Here is a 25,242-nt window from a genome sequence, read left to right as displayed (position 1 = left end):
CTTCATTTAGCCATACTGTATCCCCCTACACAATCTTACCAATCACAGAAATTTGAGCTGACAGAGGGTTTGTGTTTATAGTTTAGAACATTTTCTTAGAGGGACAAGCCAGTAGAACTACCCATAGAAATAATTTGCTCAGACCATTTTCTTGCAGTTCATTTACTTATTTAACTATGTGTATTTAAACTGCGGAAAACTCTGCGATGCAAAACCCACAAATCTTCCAGTTTTTTATATATGTATAAATAAATCTTGCCTATCTATTTCACTGCAATATGTTAAGCTAAAATACTTGGTATTTCAGGTGTTGGATTTAAGTCCTGTTATTGCATACTTGGCGTGTTTCTAATTTGTTGCTTGATTTTACTGTATTTGTTAAAATTTTGCTTATTGAAGTAATAAACATGAGTGGGTTTTTTGTGAGTTGGTGGTTTTTGTTTTTTTTGTTAGACATAATGTGACTTCAAAAATGTTTCTCAGTATTTTATAGTGAACTTATTTTCTTTCATCCTACAGCTACAAGCTTTGGTATAGCTTTGCCAGCTTGGATTGTGGATCAGAAAAATTCAATTCTGGTGAGTCAGCTTACTTAGCTCAAGATTTTAACGTGAACTTTCAAGTGTTTTTGAAAAAAAAAAAAGCTTAATACTGCACATTTTCAGTCAAAACACATTAATACTTTGGTCCAAGTGCACATCTTCGAAGCAAATTTCAGGAGTTGTGAGTGTTAGAGTAGCTTAAATCTAACCTTTGAGAGTGAAGTATGAGTGTTTGGATGGATCTCATTCCAATGACAAAGAGGTTCTACTGTGGTCATCCTTGCTACAAAGTGTGAGTTCACTCTTGCAAGGAAGCACAGTTAGAGCTGCGTGCTGGATTTCTTTAGTTGCATTTGATTTGCTAGTGATGCTCCAATCACACAGGATCTAAATGTTCTTTTTGTTGTATTTGTTGCTGCAAGGTGTTTTCCTTAACCACTTGTTTTCTTTTGATCATCTGTCCACTGCATCATAGTCTTGCTGCCAACTTTTTATTTATTAAAGAAACTGACCTGTGACAGTGTGTGAACCATTTAAACTGATTCATATGTGAATCACATTAAAGTGACACTCCTTATTTAAGCCATACCTAGTTGTATTACTTGGAAGTTGCTCTTCAGAAATAATTACACTATTATGCAATAAGCTCATAGTAGTACTTCACTATTTTAAAATAAAGATTAAATAAGAGTGGTATTAAGTAGGCAGAGTATCTAATAGAGTATGTTTTGTATTTTTTCTGTAGGTGTTGTTTGTGTATGGATTAGCATTTATGGTTATTCTTCCAGTTGTTGTGGTAAGTAGTATCTGATATTCTACTCTCTGTAACCAAGTTGTAAAAAAGTCTGTCTTAGAGTTCTCATTCTTACTTTTCATAGAGAATGCAAGTCACCTGTTTTTTAAAAGGGGGTGTTTTATTGTGAAAAAAGTGTAGCTGCTGTAGAGTTTCCAGAAAAATGCAATGCCATGATAGAGAGGAGACTCCAGGGAAAATATTGGCTATCACAAGAATTAAGTTATGTAATTTGTCTTGTAACTTCTTTCTCAAGAAAATTGAGGTTATGAGCTCAAGAGGGTATTCAGTGGTGTTACAGGAAAGACTGAGATGTCTCTAGCTGGTGGTTCTAGAATTATTACTGCAGGTGGAGCAGGTGGTTGATTTGGTTTTTCCTGCCTGCCTTTGTTTAAATAACTTCAGTTTATATTGATCTTCTGTCCACCATGAGATGTCTGCCCTTGACATTGCATTGTGTGAGGAATCAATTGGTAGGTGAGTGTTATTTCAGGGCTTGGGTTTGCCCTAAAGTATTGCTTTTAAACAATTTTCCTTACCCAGTGATTGTGCATTTGGGGTGTGGCATGAAGCAAGACTTAGAAAACTGACCCCAAAAGGCCCTCATATTCTCGAAAAGAAGATTTTTAATTTGAAAAAGTGTCCTGAGGTCTTAGCAGCTGCTTGCATCAGTGTGTGCAGAGACTCAAGAGAGACATTATTTCTTCCCTTTGAGTCTTTCTGTGCAATTGGAAATTTAGTTTAGGAGATTAGATGTGCTGATTTCAACAAATGGTTGAATAAAAAGTCTAAAATCAAGGATGCAAAATTTTTTCATGCCTTTCCTTTTAGGATTCAATTGATGCTTTTTTGTATACAGATACTTTTAGTGACTTACACCAGGTTTATCATAGCTCAAGTGAAAGGAAATAACTTTGCTGTTGGTGCAGACAAATATTCTGAGCACAGAAAAATTTTTCTGCCTCTTCTTGCCCCATACCAGATGTAGACTTGTATGTTCAGACTTGTCACTGTAAATTTCTTTTATAAGTAGTGAAGAGGAATAGTCATTTTTATGGAGCATGTTATTTTATTATTTCATTTGAAAGTAGACATACAAGATAGTTCATGCCTTTAATGGGTCTGTTTCTCTTTCATGAATCAATAAAAAAGGCAAACTTAACTGCAGTGTAGTCATCCTATGTTTAACGGGCATCTAAAATAAAGTAAGGCTACTTCCACCCTTTGAATCCAGATTAATGAAAAAGGACAATAATGATAAGTAGGTCTTTCCAGACTTCCTCTGACCTAAATGTCCTGTACATGAGGCAAGAGACAGGAGCTGTGTCTGCAGAAACAGTTAGGGCAGCCCTCTTCATGTAGGTTTGGACTGGCTAGGTGCATTTTTCTTCCAATACCTGTAGTTGTACAAATATTTGATAGCTGTGAGATTATAATTAATTTTTTATGCAGAAAAACATTGTAGAAAGCTGTGTAATATACTGTGCCAGCATTCATCTATTCACGGATGAATCAAACCTAATTTATTAAAAAATTTGTTGGAGCCACTCCTTGAGTATTTCCCAAATAATTAAGTAGATTGCAAAATTCTTTCTGTAGTGGGGGAATTCACTATTATGAAACTAATAGTAGTAAGCATCACTTAAGTACTTTAATGTTTGTTCCTCTTCACTGATAATAAATTTCACAGTAGATAGGGGAGTATTTTCAATGTGTTTTCTTATGTTAAATGAGCTTTGCTTACAGGGAGGAGTTTATGAACAGATTGCAGTTTATAACCCAGCACACCGTTTTTCTGAAAATATATTAGAGAGTACAACCACTGTAGAGTGAGTTCTGTAATTTGAATCACTGGTGTAATGCTAATTAGGCAATTATCAGAGTGTTTCTCTTCTTCTGTCAACCTGAAGGTGTATGGCTTAATTCTGAAAATTTACAGTGAGGGCCCCATGCCACCTCCAGATTCCTCTTCTGAAAAGCATTTTGTGGTCAGGTGACTTAAATCACAGTTTTTCAAATTTTCTCATAGTGAAAGAAATCTCTTTGTTCTTGGTTTGGTCTTGGCCTGCTAAACTAGATTTGAATGCTGAGTTGCACTGTAAGGAGTTACCACATCATATATAGCAAGTGGTAAATTGAGTGAATTTTCTGTTTAGTGGATTTATTAAAACAACACCAAAAGTAAACCAAGCAGTGTATATGCGTGCAGGTGTTTGTGCTGGGGAAAATGTCTCTAGGCTACAGGTCATTTAAAAATGTTTAACATTAGATTTTCTCAGATGAATTTATCAGTGTGCTTTTAAAGTTTGTGTCAGCAAATATATTTTTGTTCCCCTCTCCTTTTTGAAATTCACTTCAGCTCAACATACATGATATAAGTTGGGCTGAGTTACCTGGTTGTTGACAGACATGAGTCATGCAGTATGGCTGTTTTGATGCTTCCTTGTAGCTGACATCAGTCTGTTCCTGTTGAATATTTCAGGGTTCCTGGTGGTACCGATCAATACGATACAGCGGGGATCAGATTCTCATTCGGACAACTCAAATATATACATACTTTGTCTATAAAACCCGCAACATGGACATGAAACGTAAGTAAAAGGCATCTTCAACTGTAGATATGTTCCTCTGGTAGTGTCAGTCTGCTGACATTAAAATACTTCTATTTTACAGGCTTTAATTAGCTTAAAGTAATGCTTCTGGTTCCTTTAGAGTGTTTTTAAAACTCAATTCTGTTGCAGGTGAAGAATACCCTGTAAAAAGTGAATGAATGTCTGGAAGGGGGAATTGCATAGATCTATATTTATGTCTATCTATACATGAAAAAAAAAAATAAAGAAAGAAAAAGGGGTATTGTATATTGGGAAAAACATGCTGACCTGCCTGTAGCCCTCAGTGGCCAGTAGGAACCAACCTCTGTGTGTTTTCTTCTGTTAGTGTAAAAAATCAGGCTTTGGAATTTTTAGGAGCTTAGTAAAATTTTGGTATGCATAAAGAATGCAACAGTATTTCTTGTTTTTAGATGTTAGAATAGACAGCTAAATTTCTGTTTAAAAATTGCTATTAATTTTATGTTGTTACTTGTTTGTAGCTTTCAATATACTTCCTTTTCTTGTCTACTCCCAGATTTTAAAGGACTCTCCCCCACCATTTTTTGGGGGAAAACTGTAGGTGCACTTTGTTACTGCAAAATTGTATCTTACAGTTTGGATGCTGGAAAGAGCCTGAAGAATTGGCACATTACTACTTAGTTCTAGATTGAATTTAACCAGATGGCATGCTCAGAGCAATTGGAAAACAGAATAGAGGAACCCCCAAAATCTTCTAAAAAAGGGTTTATAAATAGATATTTTCTTACTCATTTCAGTTGCACTGTTTTTTGCTTTAAATTTGCTGGAAAATTGCTGAAATCTGCTCTTGATCTGTTCTTGTCCTACAGAGCAGAAATGCTTTGCAGATCATCCAAATGGTGTAGGGAATAAGAGTATGGAAAGATGTTACCCTTTTATTCACAGGACACATGGGTTTGTGTGTGAGATTAGTTCAGACTGTTTTATACTCTATTTTGTCGAAGTCTTATGCTTTTTCTTATCTCCAGCTAGGTGAGAAAAGAGAGAGTAGGTGAGACTTTAGAAGTTTAGGAAGATCTTTCTTTTTTCAGACTTGTTTTAACAGTAATTTGTTTCATATTGAATCTCACTCAGAACTCAGCTTTGAGGCTTGCCTTGTCCCTCCCAAAGATTGGTTAAAAAGTGAACTCTAGGTTTAAGTGTCTTTATTTAAGGACTTGACACTTTTAGGTAGTTCCAGGATCAGAGGCAGGTCAGTTTTTTCTACTGAGATCTGTTGTGCAGTCTGAATGAAAACTGGGGTGCAGCTGAGGTGGCTTAGACAAACCACACAGTGACCAGGTAAGGCTTTTGCTTGGTTGTGAATTCCACTGTAGTATGGTGTATCAGTGCCAGCAAATGTAATCAAACCAGGCTAGGAAAATGATGAGATAAATCTGCCTGACTTGCCTTGTTTTAAGGTATTTTTTCAAGCTTCAGGACAAACAAACTTTCAGAATCTCCTTTCTTGGAGATTTTCAGTTGTTGATTTTAAATAATGGGAAGATATTTATAGTCATCTGAAAGTCTTCAATATGCTGTGCTGAGGAAGTGAATAGATAATTGAGCATGGAAATGAAAATTGATGCTCAGGGAACTTGACTCATTGTCACTAGTCTGAATTCACTGGGCACTGCAGGTAGGCAAAAATAAATTTGACTTGCTCATAAGAGCACTTGCTCAAAATATAGGAAGGAAGCTTGAGTAACTACTACTAAAAAAGTTATTTTAACTGGAGCAAATGATTGTGTGAGCTCTCTCTAGTTGTCTGTGGCTGAGGGGGTCTGGTGTGTTCATGAGCAGGAAGCTCACAATGGGACTAAAATATCCAATTGTCTAGGGCTTTCATTTTAATTACACTACAGAATGTTTTGTGGTAACATGGGCTTTTCCTAATCACATTAAGAATAGAGTGGTCCATCATCTTTTTGCAATTTGTTTGCAGGATTATTTATTGGACTGCTTTTCTCATAATTACAATAATTTTTTGGTGAATTTTCAATGCTGACTGAGCAGAAAATGGAGCTGAAATTTTATCCTTTCTGCCTCCCTCTTCCATACACATTGTGGTACTGCTCAGGCATGTGGGCTGCTGAGAGGAATGGTTCTGTGAGCATGCAGAAGTAGCCAAACTGCTGTGCAGTGATGTCTGCTAGAACTAATGAAGTCTAATTATGTTCTTTTCAAGACATTAAGTGTCAAATGCTGGACTTCATACCATGCAAAACTGAGCCTTGAATCATCTCTTTTGTTTTGTGCCAAACATTGATTCCTGCCTCCTTGCCCTGTGGGAGTAGTAACTGATCCATTAAGTAGAGGACATGGATATTAATGGTTGTTGGGGGAGGAACAGAAATAAGTTTTATGGCTGAAGGTTCTGAAGAAATCAGTTGGTGGCTTAGGATGTTGACATTTTCTTTGTCTGACTCCAATTATCTTTTCAGGGCTTATCATGGTTTTAGCAGGGGCATCTGAATTTGATCCTCAGTACAACAAAGATGCGACGAGCAGACCAGCAGACAACATCCAGATACCTCAGGTCAGTCATGTCCAGAGGTGTTTTAACTGACCCCTTCAAGGGAAGAGGGAGGTGATGCTTCTGGGGGACCAGCTGACAGAATTTAAGTTCTTCAGGCATTAACTTTGTAGTGAGGCAACTGTATCCCTTCAGAAATAGGAGTTAGCAGCTAGACTTGATTTAAACTTTTTTAAAAGAAAAGGTAGCATTAATGATGCTAATGCTTATTTTAAATTGAATTGGTTTAGTATATAGGCTGCTGTATTGGACTTTTAGGGAGGGGTAAAGTAAATAGGGAATTAGAGTGTTAATCCTTAAAATTTTTGAGAATTGACATAAAGATGTGATCACCATTTGATGTTCTTTGAAATTGTTAACACAAATCTGGTTGAGTGCATTGCCAGTAAAATAAAATTATTATCTGATGTCTGAATTAGTAATGTCTTTAAATGTCATGGAGATTCCTCCATGAATATCTGTTCCCCTCTGATAGCCTTTTATATTCATTTCCATTCAGTGTTTCCAGTGACATCAGAGATGCCATAAATGCATACTGTGGCAAATAATTTTTACCAGCAGAGTATTAGAAAGTCTTATTTATCAGAAACTAACACTTTAATTTAAGAAGTTTAAAATATAGTACACAAAATGCTTCAATGAAAATATTTTGAGTTGGCAAAAAAAGGGGGAAATAGTCTCACAGATTTAACCTTTGCATGCACACAGTTGAGTTTTCATGTTTTAAATGTGACCTAAATGTAAGTCAGTCTATTTTCTTTTACTTAATTGTCTTTGTCTCTTTTACAAATTCGTTATCATGTTGTGGACTTTGAGTAGAAGATGGAATTACAGTGAAGTGGGGGTTTTCAGCAATGAGAGCAAAAGGCTGGAGAAGACCTTGATCAGTGGTTCTTCACCCATGCTGTTGCCAGCATTGGCATTCTGCAAGGCCTTTTACATTTAATCATTCATTATTTAAAAAGCAGTCAAGCCTTCTGTAACCATATCCCGCTGAGAAGCTGTTCCAGAACTTGCTGTTCTAGTGATTAGGAGTCTTGTTTGTGACCAATTTGTATCCTTGTTTTTTATCATCACTATTCTGGAGTCTAAAGTATTCTTGCTGTGTATATCCTTATGCATCTGTAGACACAAGCAATAGCCCATTAGTCATCTTTTTGTCTTTGTTTTGCTAGACTAGAAAAACTGCTGTCTTTCATTCCTCTCTTTTCCAAAAGGCTCATTTTGCTTCTCCTGCTGTGTACTGAACAGGGTACTGTTCCCAGCCGATAGATTTCTAAATTTTACATTATTTTTTATCTGCTTAGAATTGTGCGCAGCATTCTATGTTAAGTCTTAACAGTGCCTTAGTTGGTGGCACTACTGTTCCTGTATTTCTGCAGGGAATGACTTTCAGCATAATCTTTTCTACAGCTGTTTTATATGGTGGTTTAGTACAACTAGAGGGAGATCAGTAAGTTTTCAGAATTTCCCCATCTTTGTTTTCCAGCTAACAGGTTCCCATCTTCGAGCTGCTGTTCTTGTTAGCATGCAAGTGCATGACTTTGCATTTTATGACATTTTGTTCCCTTTCTAAAGGTCCGGTACTCAGTGTCATCTGTGGTTTTTTTCTGACTTTATGGCAGAACAATTCACTGAAGCATCAACACAGAAGGGTATTGCTAATAATTTCTGCTAGTGTATCCTGCTTTTGGGGCCATGATCATTGTTCCAATTTTTCACAGAATTCTCTTTTTTAAGTTTTACTGCTCTTGATCCAGGATGTACTCTTGATCCAGGATGTACTCATAAGAAACTTCTTGCAAGCTTCTTATAAGCACAGAGTCAGATCTTTTTTTCAAGTGTGGGGAAAGACTGGTTGGTGTAGCTTAGCTGTTGATACCCAAAGTTCTCTTTTTGTCTTGAGATTTTGGAATTTTTGAGCTTAAAAAGTGAAGCTTCTGGGCCATGTACTAATGCTACTTTATCTGAGCTACTGTTACTCAGACCTGTTCGTGCTGAGGGTCTTGGTCCTGTGGGGAGCAGGAAAGGTCATCCTGAGTAAAGAACACTGTGCTTTTTTCAAGATGGTGTGGTTTATAAAGAAGTTAAAGTACTTGATCTTCAGCCTACCAGGGATTTCAGGCTTGTAAACCTCCTCTTTGTTTTACCTGAAATTATTCCTAGGGAAGTTGGCTGTGTCTTAGATGGGGGAAAGGTCTCAAGGTGATGCTGGTGCTTGTGCATATTAAGTTCAATGCCTTAGAAATATGGTGGAATCTAGTAAACCTTGGCAATAAAATCAGATATTAAAAATATTTATCTGTCAATACAAATTTACTTAATACTACATAAGACAAGTTTATTGCATGCAAATCTTTGCAACCACCCCATTGCACATTGAAAAAAGATTTATAAAGACACTTTTAAACTTTGAGCTGGGTTTTGAATAAAAATGGCTAATGTTCATCTCTACAGAAATTTCCAAGGAAAAGTTACTTAAACTCTTGCTTTTGTGAGCATGCTTTTTTTTTCCCTTGTGAACTCTTCTCTTTTATTTGCTTGTATTTTGCAATAAAATATCTGTTTACCTGTTTTATTTTAGCTAATCAGAGAAATTGGTGGCATAAACTTGAAGAAGAATGAGCCTCCTCTCACCTACCCTTACAGTCTGAAAGCCAGAGTTCTGCTGTTGACCCATCTTGCCCGGATGCAAGTTCCTGAGGTCCTTGAAGAAGGTAATGGCTTCTCCCCTAATCGGATTTTACTGGAAACAGAGCAAGATGCTGCATTGTTATTATGATGCAAGCATTGCTGAATGCTGCAGTACTTTTGATTCTTGTCCTATAAAGAGTTGATTGGATCTCTGCTCAATAGTCTCTATGCAAGCTGCTTTGTTTTTCAACTTCAACGACCCTTTTGAGCATTTACTTAGCATTTCCTCGCTCTCCTGAGTGCCCTGCAATACTGATATTTTACTCTTTAAAGCTTTTGGCTGCAAATATAGCTTAGAGAAATTGTTTTTGATTTTTGTAATAGAATAAAAAGTTAAACATGAAGTATATTTGCTTTTCAGAGCAAAGAAATCCAAGATCAGCATAATCTTGCTCTCTATAGCATTTCCATGTGTATTTATTTTTGAAAGTTTTTAGCCCACTATATGAAGTAAAGATGACAAGATTAGAACTTTAAATATCAGTTACCTGTGAGCTTTGGTGTGTGTTTTGGAATTTTAATACTTTTAAATATTGAAACCAAAGTGTTTCTAAATGCATTTCTTAAGTTTCATCCATGAAAGCCATAGTTCTAGGCTGACCGGCAAAGTTCAGAAGTTCTGCATTTTAATGAAAATTTAAAAAAAACAAACACAAAGCAACAAACCAGGGAAAATGCTTTGCTTCAAATTTTCAGTTCCTTTTAGAAGAAAAATAATCAGTTTTAAAAAGTCGTGAAAAATATATCATCTTTCTTTTCCTTAGTTACTGTTGGTGCTTAGAAATTCACAGAACTGCATTCAAAAAAAGTTGATAGATTGCAAATAATGCTTTTGCAAAACTGCTGTTTCACTTAAAATTAAAAATCCTGGTTTTAACCTGTGATTACCTAAAAAATGTGATTTTTAATATGACTGGTAAATTGTCTATGTCGTCCTGTTACTTCTTTTTAGATGGATCTAATAAATTCTGTTTCATTTGGTGCAGGAGCTGGTATACAAAATTTGTTTCCTCTTAGCACTTTCATTTTCCTAGTTTTTTAAAATATGTCAGTGAGAATAAAGTGGCATTTTTCGCAATACAAAAATGAATAGCAGTGAAGACCATGCCATTAAACGGTCCTGTTCATGTAAACTGATTGTTTTTCCTCAAAGTAGTACACCATAATTGCAGCCAGTTGTATCTTGCAGATCAGCAGTTTATCCTTAAGAAGAGTCCTGCACTACTTCAAGAAATGATTAATGTGATCTGCCAACTAATAATAATGGCTCGAAGCAGGGAAGGTAAGAAAAGAAACTGTATAATTAAAACCAGTAAATATGTTTCTTCATTGTGATACTTCATAAAGTCTTTGGTTCTTGTGGGAGACTTAACCTGTGATATTTACAAATGCCTAAATGCACTGCTGCTCTTTTTGTAATGAGAGAGTTCCCTATTTTGAGGATTGAAATGCTGCTGCTGCTGCCAAGCTCTGCTCTGAAATCCTGAGTCTGTGTCCTGCCTGTAATTTTTGCAATTAAAGTTTCTCCTTAACTGCAATTGAAAACCTTTTCTTGAAGATGTGGTTAATTTTCAGTAGCAAAGCATTTAGTGTAAGGCTTGTGTTCTTTCCATTTGCAGTTCTATAATTTTTTCTCTCCTGTTATAGTGCCTCTTGTTTTTTAGATCATTTCTTTGCCATTATTTCTTTGTATTTTGCTCATATTTCCCCATATCACAATTCTATGTTCTTTAGCCTGCTATGTAGTTTTTTTCTGAAGTTGTAGGGGCAGGTGCTTAGCTGTATGCCTTGCCATAGAAATTATAATTTAATTGAAATGTAATATTTAAGCATTTTTCCCACTGTAAACAGGCAGTTACTCTCAGAAGATGGTTCCTTGTAGTGTAAGGAAGCAAAGACTTGGATCCTTACTTTTTTGCACCAAACATAATCAAGGCATTTTTTTATGTCAAACTGGTCACTGCTTTTTTGCTATCAAACAATAATTACTGGTTGATCTTCACTAGACCAAAACTCTTTTAAATGAGTATTGATAACCTCCTGGTAAGAATGGTTTTGGGAAAGATATTTCCCAGAACCATGAAGGTGGTGCTGGAAATTGTGCTCCATAACAAAATAAAGTGTGAGAGGGGATGTGAGCAGATAAGGATGTTGTGTGCTAGCTTAGATTATGTTTTCTTTAAATTTGGATAGTGTTTGATAAAAAATACCTGAACCTCTGTGATACTGTAAAGTTCTGGAATATACATAGGCCATCTAAAAATGTATATATTAGTCAACTAGCAAATAGTTGTTTTCTCTTGTGCAAAATGAAACCAAAATAACACAGGCAGAAGCTTTTTTTATGCAACAGAACTGGAAGTCTTTGAAAAATGAGAAACACACATAGTTCTTCTTGTAAAAGCTGAAATAAGATACTGAACAGAGTGCATTATATACTTTGCAACCTCAATGACCTTCAGGTAGCTGTATTGTTTTCCTCTAGTTCTGAATATACACAGAGATACTTTCTTAATTTGACAATAAAATAAATATTTATAGATGCATCGTTCTTAATAAGTTGCTTTCAATTTCCCAGAGCTTTAGATTCTAACTTAAATCAAAATAAAAGGAGACAGTATTTTGAAATACAGTGGTGTAAACTAATTTTCTATTAGCATGTGAAATGGTTATTTATAAACCAAATCTGAACAACCTCTACCACTAATTTCCAGGGATTATCATTATCTCTTCCAGCCTCAATCAGTTTGTGAAAGCTGAAGAGAATTTTTATCTATCATTATGTACAGTAGAAATTATTTCCCTAGATTTAGGAAAAAAGTAGGTATGTATCATAGGTATAGTTGAGGATTTGTCTGGTGTTTCTCTAACAGCTTTTCTTAAAATTATTTCCAAAGTTTGAAAGTGGTGGTAGCCAGAAATTTGTACCAAACAATCTAACATTTCCTCGTGCTTCCATGCCAGTGCTCTCAACACATGGTGTTAAAGAGAAGGTGGTACCCAACAGTCTTTGGTCTAAAGTGAAGTCACTGCTTTTACAACTTACTATTTATTTAGCAAATCTAATGCTTTGACCCTGTTTTTGATGACTGTGTCTGTAGAGAGAACTGTGTTGCCCTGGGAAACAACTGGAAAATGTAAAGGTGGCATTGGTTTGGTTTTGTGTTGTGTTTTTTAAGATGAATCAAATTGAACTTAGGTATTGAGTACTTTAAGAAACTGCTTTGCTTCAGTTTATATTTGTCACCATAATTTTAAGTGTCTTAAAACTTAACTGCAGTTGGTTTTGGGGCTAGTTCTAATTTTCACTTAGATCTGACTTGACACAGTACATAAAAGTATCACATTCTCCAATTAGTCATAGATTTTCATCAGTCCTGGCTCTGTGAATGTACAAAGGCAATGACATGTGTTAATACTATCTAAAGAAGTATTTTGGGGACAAATCATACTTTGTGAAACCTGAATTGATAGTGGCATTTGAAGTCTCATTTTGTGCTGCATTCCTGTCTTTCAAATATTCTGAAATGTTTTTGTTACTGTTAGGAGCTCAAAAATATCTGCAGCAATTTATGCCTACCTTGTAATCAGGTCTTTTGGAGAAAGACACTTGATTGGAATCTTCTTGATCTTGGCGCTTTGCTTTGTGGCATCCCTTGCTTGCATCCATTGTTCTGTGGCTATTTAGCTGATACCTGAGAACCAGCAGGTGTAAATTATTTTCATGGCTTCCTTGAGATCATCCTTAACTATGATTAGTAGATAGCTGTCTTGCCAAGTAAGGTGTTTGCTGCCAAAAACATGGGATGTGCTCCAGTGTCTGCAGAAGTTAGGCATGTGTTCAGCTGTCCAGTCAAAGCATATTCCTTAATTCTGGTGGAAGCTGCAGTGTAATGAAGAGGTTGTGGCTTAACCCAGTTGTATGCCAGTCCTTGCCAAGCAACTAAAATTTGCATTTGCATTTGGGATTGACTACTTCAATGTCTTTTGGTGGGTCGAAACTGAAAGAGGGTGGTTTTGGATAAGAAACACTGCTTGTGAGGGTGGGGAGGCAGAGAAGCTTTGGATGCCCCATCCTTGGAAGTGTTCAAGGCTGGTTGGGATGAGACTTTGAGCAACTTGGTCTACTGGAAAGTGTCCCTATCCAAGGCAGAGGGTTGGAACTAGATGATATTTGAGGTCAATGCAAATTATTCTATGATTCTTTATTTTTGGTCAATTTAATAACCTTATATTAAAGGTCATCTTGCACTGTGCAATTTGACAATCAGAAGCTGTCAAAACAGGTACAGCAATGGGATTAATTTTATGGTAGGAGCATTTGGGGGATGTTAAAAGCTATGGTGTCCTCAAGTCCACTCTCAGGGAACATAAAGACCTGTGTTCTTCTCAGGAAATCAAGATCATACTTTCCAACTTTAAAATATTTTTCTACTGTCATATGGATGATGAGTCAATCCTTTAAAAAAGAGAATATTTTCTACTCTGACTAGTGCTCTGTAGTCTCAAAGCTCTAGGTGAATTTCCTGCAAAAGACAGTTTGTCAGAGATTATTTAGGATTCTTTTATTGACTTGGTTTGCAGTGTGTTTTTTTAACTTCAAAAAAAAATGCTGTGACTTTCCTTAGCAGCAGCAGCCAAAAAAATTTACAGGGGAAGTGGAAGCTGAGTAAGATGGAAAGTAAATGTAGTGTTACTTGGTTGGGACATTAATCTTTCCATTACTATTTTTTTAAAAAGGTCAGAGTTACATCTTTCTTAGCTACCTCTGTGTGTAGCCAGGTAGTTCCATTTTTATGTTGTATTTCTCTTTGCATTGCATATAATTGTCACACGTCCTTCCGTGTAATTTGATTTGATAGCTGATGATATTTATAGCTTGGTGTAATTTGTAGCTAGGTATAATTAGTGAAGAAAGACAATTTGAAGAGCAGAGGGGCAGCTGAAGCAGAGGGAACAGTGATCTACCATGTGCAGTTACTATGCCCTCATAGCTACTTAGAAATCTGCAGCAAGATAAGAAGTGATATGAAATGAGTTCTCTAAACAGGGTGTATGAGAAGTTTTGCTTATGAATGAATGGTTGTCATACAAAGTTATATTGCAGTTTGTGTCTGCTTTGCTTTTTCATTTCTTTGCAGATGTGTTTAGTATTTATAATTGCTAAGTGGGGTTTTTTGTTTTTTTGTTTTCTTTTGCTGTGTTCTGGTTAAGACTTTTTTCTCCTTGTCTACTTTATAATAATTTTAATTATGAGTGTAGGTCTTTTTGTACATTAAAATATGAAAAAAATTATAGGTAATTTCTATAAGAAAAGTCAAATAGACACCCCTTTTAACCAATAAGTTTATTTATAAATAAGTCGTGCATTTGATATTTTTACAGCTCTCCTTACTGCCTTCTAACATAATAAAATACGCTCTGCTTAGCTTCAATTAGAAATATAGTTTTCTTCTTGCATGTGATAGGCTGCTACCTATATGCTCGTTTCTCAAGATGGAAATATTGTAAATAATGTATTGTAAAAGATTTATATTTCATGATAAATTATAATAAATGATACACTAAACATGTTATGCACACACATACATAAAACATACAAATATAAAATAAGTTTGTTTTGATGCTGCATTTTTAAAAACTGAATTGGTGAAATTTTTGTCTGTAGTAATTACATAGATGCATTGTGCAGTTGTTCCCTCAGACAATGTTAGTGTTCAGCTGTGACATCCTAAATAGAGGGAGGAAAATGTCTGCTGTTCTGTGTGGCTGGAGTGACAGTAAAAAGTCTGCCTAGTTAATTATACAGAACATTTTAAGATGTCTCTTTCTTTTGCTTGGAGGACTGGAAGTAAGGTTTTCTGTAATACAAGTATACATTAGAAAAGTATAAGAAGAAAAAAAATTAAAAATTATGTTGTTTGTTTCATTCTCCCCAAGAAAGGGAGTTCCGTGCTCCATCTTTGGGATCTTTGGAAAATTGTATGAAGCTTTCCCAGATGACAGTCCAGGGACTTCAGCAGTTCAAGTCTCCCCTTCTACAGCTGCCTCACATTGAAGAGGACAATCTGAGAAGAGTTTCCAATCATAAAAAGGTATAAAAATACAAATGATAGTTGGTAACCTCTTAAGATGCTATATGCTACTTCTTTTACCTATTTGTGGCTAAGGAAGCAAGGCCATGAATTAACTAAGAGAGTAAAAATAGAATTTATTTTTAGGGAACTCAATACAATCCTTCCTAGATGTTCTGTCTGCTTGTGGTTTTTCAAAAGTCCATCTCAATTAGGAGGTGGGAATTAGGATCAGAGATCTGTTAATATCTATTTAATGCTCTTCCAGAATGTGTCTGGAATATCCCACTGGGACTTTTTTTTCTGTGGGGGGGGGCTTGTTTGACTTTACATTGTTCTTAATGTACTTTGGTAGAAAATATATTTGGAAGCTTACACAGAGGAGTTCATAAAAGAAAAAAAAAACTTACTGTGGGAGGCATTTCAGGTTTTGTGATCCTTTGTGTGAAAAAGTGTGTCTTATAAAGCTTTTGCTACATAATGGAGTTGGGTAAGTAGAATTTACGGATGAAAAAGAATAGTCTTGTCTCAATATCTGCGTTTCAGATATTCACTCTGTTTCACCAATTGTCTCTGCATTTCAACCTGCTTGAGTCTAGTGTATCTTCTGGTAATGCCAGTAACAGAAACAGCCCCTTGCTTCTACTAGAATCTTGACTTTTCTGATAGTTTTATCACAGTGGTTAATTTGGATGAATCTTGAAAATATTCTTTTTATCTGATGGAATTTTTGTTTCACTTTAACTACAGCCTTAGGGGGTTTTAAAATGCTTTAAATGCTTCTGTGTTAGTGTCAAGACTAAGAATTCTTAGGTATTGCATTTTTTTAATCCTCTCTGAAGATGCTTGCTCATGAAATATTCAAGTAGTCATATCCTTTGGATGAAGTAAAAGATTCTCTTACAGGTATCATTAAAGACACTACTTTTTAAATCCAGTCTTAAGCTACAGGGAACAGATGAGGAAATAAGCAATTTTAGATGTATTTTTTGACATGTGCATTGTAGCTAAGTGAAAAACAAATAATTTGACTATGTTATAATCCCACCTCTGCTTGCTGTGAAAGAGGGGGAAAATCCCAGTTTTTTAGGCTAGTTTCACAGGATCACGTGTTGAGTTCTTCAAAAATACAGTGCTCTAGATTGGCAGTATGATCAGTCTACCTGGATGCATGAAATTGTTTTTAGTAAAGTACGTGCATTTATAATGGTGAGGTGATAATTTGTGTTTGTTTTAGCCTTTTAGCTCTGCTCTGCAAATCTTAGAAGAAGTGGATTTAGATTTGTTGGCAGTTCAGTACAAAAAACCCCCTAAACTTTTATTTGGTTGATTCTGCTAATGTAAATCTGAAAGCACTGAGGTATTCTACCTAAATAAAAACCCCTAGGGAGATTTCTTAGGTCAAGTTTCTGAAAAACCTGGCTGAAGTAACAATTTTATAGGAAACTATAAAGGACAATTTCTAAGGGGTGACATACTGAGGAAGACACCAGTGTTCAGAGCAGTTCTGTTTAGTAGGTTTGAGTGCAATCTCTTTGGTTTATTGTTTCTCGAAACATATGCTTGCTAGTTTCCAAAGTGTGGGGTTTATATAAGAACAAATGTAATGGTGTGCATGTATTAGTAATGTGGGGACAGTCATGTATTATGAAGAGCTGATTTGTGGGCTGTGTTCTGTACTACCATGGGACTTCTTTTCTTCTTTTTTTCAGTATAAAATCAAAAGTATTCAGGATTTGGTGAGTTTGAAAGGCTCAGATCGTCGCAATTTACTGCACTTTCTAGAAGATAAGAAATATGAAGAAGTTATGGCTGTCCTTGGCAGCTTTCCATATGTCACTATGGATATAAAACCACAGGGTGAGTGGGAGGTCCCTTTGTTCTGTGTATGTCAATCTTGTGACATTTTGATAGTCTGCTGGCAGTAAGCTTTTGGAGTATGCTGAAACACAACTCACTGCTATCGATGTGACCTGGAAATTACATACTTCTTTGGAGTATGGGTTCTTGTACATGGGAGTTACAGTCTGAGGAGATAAAATACATTGAAACATTCCATGTATTCCCAAGCCAGCAGTAGTTTCTCATACAGGAGCTTAGCTGAGATTTTGTCTTTCAGTTTTAATATTTCATGAGTGATGTGGAATTTTGGTTGAAATACCACTTTTATTAGCTATCTTAAACAGTTACAGTTATTCCAGAATTTATGCTCAGCTTTCCTCAGCAAACAGGTTCCTTTCCTCAGCATTTGTGAGGTTCCTCTGGGGTTCCTTTGTGATAATCCTGGTTTTTATATCTGGCAGAATTTGTCCAAGCTATGCTTAGCTACGTTTTCTGTGCACTATTTCAGTGAATGTATAGTGCTCTCCTCTCTGAAGATTTGGGATATTGTAAGCAATTCCTGTTAGACAGACTTTGCAGTGGGAACTGAATGGGTTCTGCAGTCTCCTTTTCTTCGTAGAAGATTAGTGCTAGTAAATGTGTGATATTTGAAAGTCTCTTCTAATTCTTGTCTCTGGTTTATATTTTCATTGTGATAGCAATGATTGCATTCAAAATGTGATATGCTTTGTTTGGGGAGCCTGATTGTAATTTGGCTTATGTGTAGTCCCCTCTGAGAGGCAAATGTTAGAAGAAGTATCTGTTAAGGAAGCAAATGTCTGCTTATTTTGGTGTTTCTGAATGTTATTTGTGTTGTTTATTTTTTTAACAAACAAACAGAAAATGGTATGTTATTGTAGCTTAGGTTTGTATACAGTCTTGTTAATCTGCTTAAAATTCAATCTTGAAGTACCTCCCCATATTTTGACCAATGTTTTCCTGCATGTAGTTTTCATTTGACACACAGCTGCACTCAAGTGTGGTGTGAAGGATTAAACTGTGCAGATGCTTTTCTGTTTAGCTCAGTATTGCCATTATATGAAATAAATATCTGAGACAACTGAATAGTAAAACTGCTTTCACAGGGAGGGACTAGAGGGGAATAAATAAAATGTCTACACTGGAATAAAACTCTATTCCTCTCCTGCCTGAGACATCCTTCATTTTATAGATTGGAGGTATAAACTCCTCAGTGGCTCCCCTGTGGGGTTTGTTTAATGTTTCAGTTAAACTAATCATTGCTGTTCCTTTATTTTCCTTTGCCTTCTCCTTAAAAAATAATTAAATGCATGATTGTTAATGTGGCATTGAAATTGAGTTGTTAATAATATGAAAGTCAGGAAAATGAAAATTATGATTCCCAGAACAAATATAACAGAGTCCCTCTGGTCATGTGTGATATTTCATGTTTCTGAAGTTTTATGCTTTAATATATAATGCACAATATTACAGGGTTATGGTTCCCACAGCAGCCATAACTTTGAATTTTCCAACTTTCATGCAATTAAAATTTCAAACTCATTGTTGCAGTTTTATAGGTTGCTGAATTACCAGCTCTCATTCTGATAGTATAGTTGAAGTTGTAAGAGACTTATTAAATAATACTTTTAAGATATTTTTTGTTAAAAATTCTGGAATTTGAATGCTTACATTTAGAAGTAGCAGAAGCAATGTTTAATGGAGAAAAAGTCTTTAAGGAAGTCTAATAGATGTATTGTTTTTCTTTTTGCACTAGTTTTGGATGATGAAGACAGCAACAACATCACAGTAGGCTCTCTTGTCACTGTTCTGGTCACACTAACAAGGCAGACCATGGCAGTAAGTATTAAGAATACTTGTCCTTTCATGGTAGCTGTGGGTGTGCACTAGTAAAAAGGCATTTCTGCTTGTTTTGTAAACATAACTGTGAGGTTAAGATTAGAAATTGAGAACTTGTGCTCTTAATCTGTCCTTATGGTCTTGTTTCTGAATAAGAAAGTTTTCCTGGAATAAAATCAAAGTTCAGTCTGACCCATTGCAGTTGTCTAGGGAACGGTAAAAGAATACGGCAAGTGATACTGCTCTGAGGTTTGTAAACAACAGGAAAAGAGGCATTCAGAAACTTGGTTCTTGAACTAAAATAAAATATTCACTCAAGTCCTCAGGACAGTGTTTGATTTTGCTTTATGTGGGCTCCTAGTGTTACAAATCTCTTGGGTGTTTTAGAAAGAAATGCAGTCCAGCAGAATGCAGAATATGCGTAACTTAATATAAAGGGGGTACACCAGTGTCACATGAACAGTGTGACATAGCCAAAACAATACTATACCCTAGCAGTTAAACTTGTGACTTGTGCCTATTTTCAAGCTTAAAATGCATTAATGGCTTTCTTTGAACAAAAAAGTTTAATACACAGAACCTAAACAAGCTTTGACACATCAAAGACTACAATGTCAATTTTTGCATCTGTACTAATGATGTAATTGTCTAAGTAAACAGAAGGTCTGAGTTACACCTCTAAGTTACACAAGCCTGAGTATTGCAGGTGAGATCAGACTATTGAAGCCAGTTCAGCAGAAAAATCTGTATATATGAGATCCATATGCTTATGCTATGGGTGCAGTAGGTAGAAAGTAAAAGCACTCTATCACTATACTGGAATTGCCAAAAGGAAATGGCAAAGGAAACTGAAAATTATGAGGATTTGAACTGTGCTTAGAAACTAAAATGTCTAACAGCATATAGAAGATTCATTTAAGATGCTTCCTGTGTGACCTCCACTAGGCAGTCTGGCACAGAAACACATGACAGTAAAAGAGGAGCTAGTCTTTTGTATGATGCATGTTTTTGTGGTGGTATTTCCTATTTGCCATCTTTATATACAAGAGCTCCTTGTGACTGTTTTGTTTGGGTGGGTTTTTTTTAATGCCGTATAGTATATTTTGAAGAAAGAAACACCATTAAAAAATCCATTTACAGAGAGGTGTCTCAGTCTACAGTATACTAACATTGTGTTGTATCTTAACATTTCACATTTCTGGTTTGATTTGTTGTTCTGTGTCCCTGAGTAGCAGAGCAGCTGTTAAAGTTTTTAATGCTCTGACAACTGGAGCAGAATTAGCATTTTACTACTGCTTGCTTTTGTGATCTAGGATTTCTGTGCTTTATAAAACAAGTAGATTCTTTGGAACAAGGTGACATGTTGCTATTAAATTTCTTTATAATACAAGTGATGGAAAAATCTGAGACCAAATGTTTGAACTAGTGTTTAATTTTGATCTGTTAATCCCCTGTTGTGTCTGTCACTGATAAAAGAATTTGCCATGAGTAAAATATTCAGACCTGATTAAGGTGATTTAGTTTAAGTTCAAATATGAAATAATAATTTGCTCTTGGTACAGAGAGGCATTAGTAGTTTTCACATTTTTCTCTAACCAGGAAGTGTTTGAAAAGGAACAGTCTATATGTGCAGCAGAAGAGCAACCAGCAGAAGATGGGGTAAGTGAAGAGTGAATGTTCCTTTTGCTAATTAAAGAGAACTTTCTTTCAGATCTTGAATTGCTAATTGTGCACTTCTCAAGCATTTTTTCCAGAAATGCCTACTGAAGTGTCCTTTGAACTGTGCTTTGTAATTTTGGTTCTCAGCTTAAAATGCTTAAAGTACAGTTGAATGACTGAAATGTTATGAACAGAATAAATATTTTAATACTGCTTTCCTGCAGCAAGGAGATGCCAGCAAATCTAAGAGCAAAGGATGGCAACAAAAGAATAAAGGAACCAAGAAAGCTTCAAAATCAAAGAAAAAGAAGCCATTGAAAAAGAAACCGGTGCCACCTTCATTGCCACCACAGAAACAGCAGAAGCAAAAACAAGCTAATGGGGTAGCTCATAGATTCAATGATATTTATAATTTTATTCAGTTTATCACTTGTAATCTGATGGAGGGTTTTGTATCTGTCTCTTCCATTTCAGTTTATGCTTTTGTGAAGCGTGTCTTCTAAAATAGCATTTGTTTTCTCTACATTTAACAGTTACTAGTGAAGTCATCAGGGAACCACCATGGTAATGTTTACAGTGGCCACTGAAAGTTCTGCTCAAATATTTTAAAAATGTGGCTTCATAGTCTCTTCTTACTATTTGTTCTTGTTATGCTGCCTTCTTGGAGGTGAATTGTTCTGTAACTTCTACTTTTTCTTTAAAGATGAAAACTGAAATGAGACTTTGTTCTGGTAAATTAAGTAGCTTTAGTAACTTTATGCTCCCACTGCATGGTGTTCTCTCCACCTCTTGGGCTATGTTGTAGGTACTTTTTAAAGTTGTCTGTAAATTTTCTTAAGGCTTTATGAAATGCAGTCCCGGAGTTGTAGAATGGTTTGGGTTGGAAGATCATTTGCCTTAAAGAGCCTTTAGCTCCAACCCCTCACTGTGGGCAGGGGTGCCACTCACTAGATGAGTTTGCCCAGGGCCCCACCCAGTCTGGCCTTGGGCACTTGCAGAGACGGGACATCCAGTCTGGGAATCAAATACTGGTTTTTCTTATTCCTGTTGGGAGAGCCATATGGAGAAGGAAAATGGCTTCTGTCCTCCTCTTAGTGGATGAGGTGGAAAGGATTAATGTTCACTGTAGACATAACTCTGTGACACAAGAAGCACGTAGCTCGTGCAGCCCAGGCGTAAGGCAGGCACTGTGAATTAATTCTGTGTACTACAGTCATGCAGACAAACTAAGTTAGAGGTGTTGGGTGCTTGTTTTTCTTTCCCATTAGGAAGTCGTCGTGAAGGAAGAGGAGGAGGAGGTCTCTGATAAAGGAAGTGAATCTGAAGAAGAAGAAACAAACAGAGACTCTCAAAGTGAAAAAGAGGATGGGAGTGACAGAGACTCTGACAGAGAACAAGACGAGAAGCAAAACAAAGATGATGAAGCTGTAAGCCTTACTTTTTCTTGAAGGGTAATGTTGCCTCTGGGGTTGAGAGAAAATGCATTTTAATCCTCTAGCATCCCCTCAGGCTAGTCAACACTAGGATGAAGGAGTAATACTGGTTCTCCAGAGGTTTTCAGACCTCATTCTGGTGTAAGAGCTTTGTCATTGCAAGTTTGTTCCAGACTGAGTAGCAGAGAGTCTTTTCAGCATGGTCAGAAAATTTAGAAATGATGTCAGAAAATGGCTAAACTGCAGGAGAAAAAATATTTCTTTCAGCTTAATTTGATTACTGTCTGCTGCAGATTTGTGACTTAGTCTCTTCTTTGAAATGTGTTCTTTACAGCAGTGGCTGTTGCATGTTGCACAGTACATACTGAGCATGCAGTAGTTGAGCAAACTTGTACAGGTGCTTACTAAACGCTAGTAACTGTCAGGTTATGTGTCTGAAACTTTAATAGTGTAACAGAGAGTGAAACATCGTGGTGGCAGATGATTTCTGCACCACAAGTCTTACAATAAAAGACTTGAGTGACAGCTGAATGACCTGTGCAGGGTGAGATTAGGCTTCTGATAGGACAGGAATCATCAAACTTGTAATCAAGACTCTTATGGCTGAGGTAGAGTGTGTTTAGAGGTAGTGTTGTAGAACTGAATTTTGAAGAATGTGTGCAAACCCCACAGATCTGCTTTTTCTCTTTATAATGTTTAGTATTGCACAAGAACTAGTCACATGTACCATTTTCATGGACCATTTTCAGTCTTTTTAATGCAAAAGATGGTTAGTGCACAGTAATTCTTTAACCTTATCTTTGACAGGAGTGGCAAGAATTACAGCAAAGTATACAGAGAAAGGAGCGAGCCCTTCTTGAAACGAAGTCAAAGATAACACATCCTGTTTACAGTCTTTTTTTTCCTGAGGTCAGTAATAAAAAACATTACAGCTGTGAAACATGAAAATGAATAGTAATATAAATTAATTGATCCATTTATATTTTTTACTGTAAATATTGGGCTTTTGAAAAACCTTATTGTGTGGGAAAAAATATTATTAATTTTATAAAGTCTTAACTTAAAAATTAAACACTTTCAGTACTTTTGTAAAACCTTTTTCTTCGTTATTCTTTCTACTCAGTTCCCAGAGACTTGCAAACCTGTAAAACTTAAGGTGAAATATGTGGATGTTTTTAATTCTTCATCTGTCATGGGTTGGCCCTGGCACAGTGCCAGTGCACCCATGAAATATATTTTTCTCAAATGGCTGCTGTGAGGTGTGACCATCTAATTGCAAGTGCCTGTGGCTGGGAGAGGTCCTGACCCCTCCTATGTAATCACTGGAGAGTTTATGGATCATTTGGATCTGCAGGTAGTTTTGGATCACTTGTTGACTTCAAGTCTCAGTGCAGCAATGTGATGGCAGCACAGTGTGCAGCTATGGAAGATGGGGTTGCTTGGCAAAGCTGTCTTTTTTCACCACAGTGTAGTGCGGAAGTGGCAGAAGCCAACTGTGGAACAGTCTTTTCTGTAGAATTCAAAAGTACAAGTTCTACTCTGGATGAGTGTCAGAGGAAATTTTATATTTGAGAGTGGTGACTCAATATAGGCTGAGGTGTGTTTACAGCAGCCTTTGGTGTTGAAAGTATTGCCTGATATGTCACTTGTTACTTGCACTAACAGCCAGCCACTCATTTATCTGAGAAGCCCTTAACAGCAGTGGAACCTTGAAAAAGAGGAGATTTTTCCAAATGGAGGGTTTGTGTTCTGAGCAGATAAGTTAGGTCCTTGGGGTGACCTGATTGGAACCAGGAGGGGGAGTAGTATTTGGCCACATTTTCTTTCTTAACCAGTGCTTCAAGAAATGGCTAATCAGCTCCTTTCCTTCCTTGGAGTCTGACTAAGGAACTAATCTAGGATCTCTTCTCTGTTGTTGTGCTATCTCCAAAAAGGGAAATAAATTCTCATCCTGAAGGCCTTAGCTGACATCTAGTTTTGTAATGACTGAACTTGAAGCTGTATTTTCCTGACAGTTGGGTGCACTCCCACCTCTCAGTACAGCTTCCACCAGTACACCAGCATAGTGTAAAAAGGTGTGCTGGCATTCTGCTCTTCTGGCTGCCTTAGATATGTCAAATGTGCTGCAGAGTCTTAATACCTCCTTGCTGTGAAGGCAGCTGGCTTTGGTCATCAGTGGAAGCTCACAGACAGTAAGTGCCATGCCCAGTGCCTCAGGGATGCTGAATATTTGTATTTCTCTTTTACTGAAGTGAGGGTCCTTTCAGAGACTTTGCTTATACTTACTCTGTATAGAGCTGCATAAGCTTCAGCTGTGTGTAACTGAGTTACATATGGGTTTTGTGATTAAAAAACCTAAATACAGCTTGCTGCTGAAAAGAAATCTAGGGCTCATCTGAATGCTTGAACTTAAAAGATACACACATATCCTCTCATGGTACTGCAGTTGTAAATTTTCTAACTTCTCTTCACTGATTTCATGAAAGTTGAATGCAGCTGTACTTTGTGCTGTAGCTGCAGTGGGAGCAGGTTCAGATAGAGTTGATCTGCAACATCTGAAGAACAAAAACCACCATAGTCCGGTTTGGTTTTTTCCTCATCTGTTATTTAGAGTATTATTTGTACTGTGGTCATGGCCAGTTCAGAGATAAAAAATTAGAGATAAAATGCTGTGTTCCAGATTTTAAAGATGTTTGAGTAGTAGCTGAGCATAATAATACTTGTTCTCAGGAGGCAGCGTTAATGCTGTTTCATCCAAGTTGTGGGACAGTTGATTACTCTGCCAGAGATGTGTCTTTAATCTATGCAGGTTCCTAAAGAATTATCTTCTGCTCTTGCATCCATGGGTCCAGAAACTGCACAGATTGTAGTTTTGACATTTTTTAGGTAGAAATTGGCCTTGGTGTTCCAATTTCATGAACATACTGGTTCCCTGGCATGCCAAACCTTGCACCCATCTGTTAAAGGGCATTTTGCCCACTTGCCTGTTAGTTTGCCAGATTCTCACAGGCATAAACTTTAAATTCCACCCAATAAGCAAGAGGAAAATCACAGTCCTGCACAATTGTCCTTTCTGTAAAACAGTGATGGCATTTCAGGGTCAGGAACACTCCTGTAATTTCCAAAAAATGTAGAGTCCTTTGAACTTTACATCAACAGTTGTCATTTGCACTGGTATTTTTCCCCCACTTGGCTGTTATTGT

The 25,242-nt window shown here is 36.5% G+C and overlaps 1 protein-coding gene across 1 annotated transcript in view; it reads left to right on the top strand.

Moving 5' to 3' along the window:
- SEC63 (SEC63 homolog, protein translocation regulator) overlaps window positions 1–25,242 on the top strand; it is a 55,002-nt gene that overhangs the window by 24,908 nt on the left and 4,852 nt on the right. Inside the window, exons 6-18 of the mRNA XM_064707834.1 lie at window positions 520–578; window positions 1,288–1,338; window positions 3,818–3,926; window positions 6,389–6,483; window positions 9,065–9,197; window positions 10,364–10,456; window positions 15,115–15,269; window positions 16,961–17,108; window positions 18,865–18,947; window positions 20,547–20,606; window positions 20,831–20,989; window positions 21,875–22,033; window positions 22,847–22,948. Of these exons, the coding sequence (XP_064563904.1) occupies window positions 520–578; window positions 1,288–1,338; window positions 3,818–3,926; window positions 6,389–6,483; window positions 9,065–9,197; window positions 10,364–10,456; window positions 15,115–15,269; window positions 16,961–17,108; window positions 18,865–18,947; window positions 20,547–20,606; window positions 20,831–20,989; window positions 21,875–22,033; window positions 22,847–22,948 (1,406 nt within the window). The remainder of the gene's footprint in view (window positions 1–519; window positions 579–1,287; window positions 1,339–3,817; window positions 3,927–6,388; window positions 6,484–9,064; window positions 9,198–10,363; window positions 10,457–15,114; window positions 15,270–16,960; window positions 17,109–18,864; window positions 18,948–20,546; window positions 20,607–20,830; window positions 20,990–21,874; window positions 22,034–22,846; window positions 22,949–25,242) is intronic.

This window comes from Zonotrichia leucophrys, chromosome 3 (genome assembly GCF_028769735.1).
Source record: "Zonotrichia leucophrys gambelii isolate GWCS_2022_RI chromosome 3, RI_Zleu_2.0, whole genome shotgun sequence".
NCBI lineage: Eukaryota > Metazoa > Chordata > Aves > Passeriformes > Passerellidae > Zonotrichia > Zonotrichia leucophrys.
Note: the sequence above shows the minus strand (reverse complement) of the source record. Positions and strands in the feature narration are given on the sequence as shown.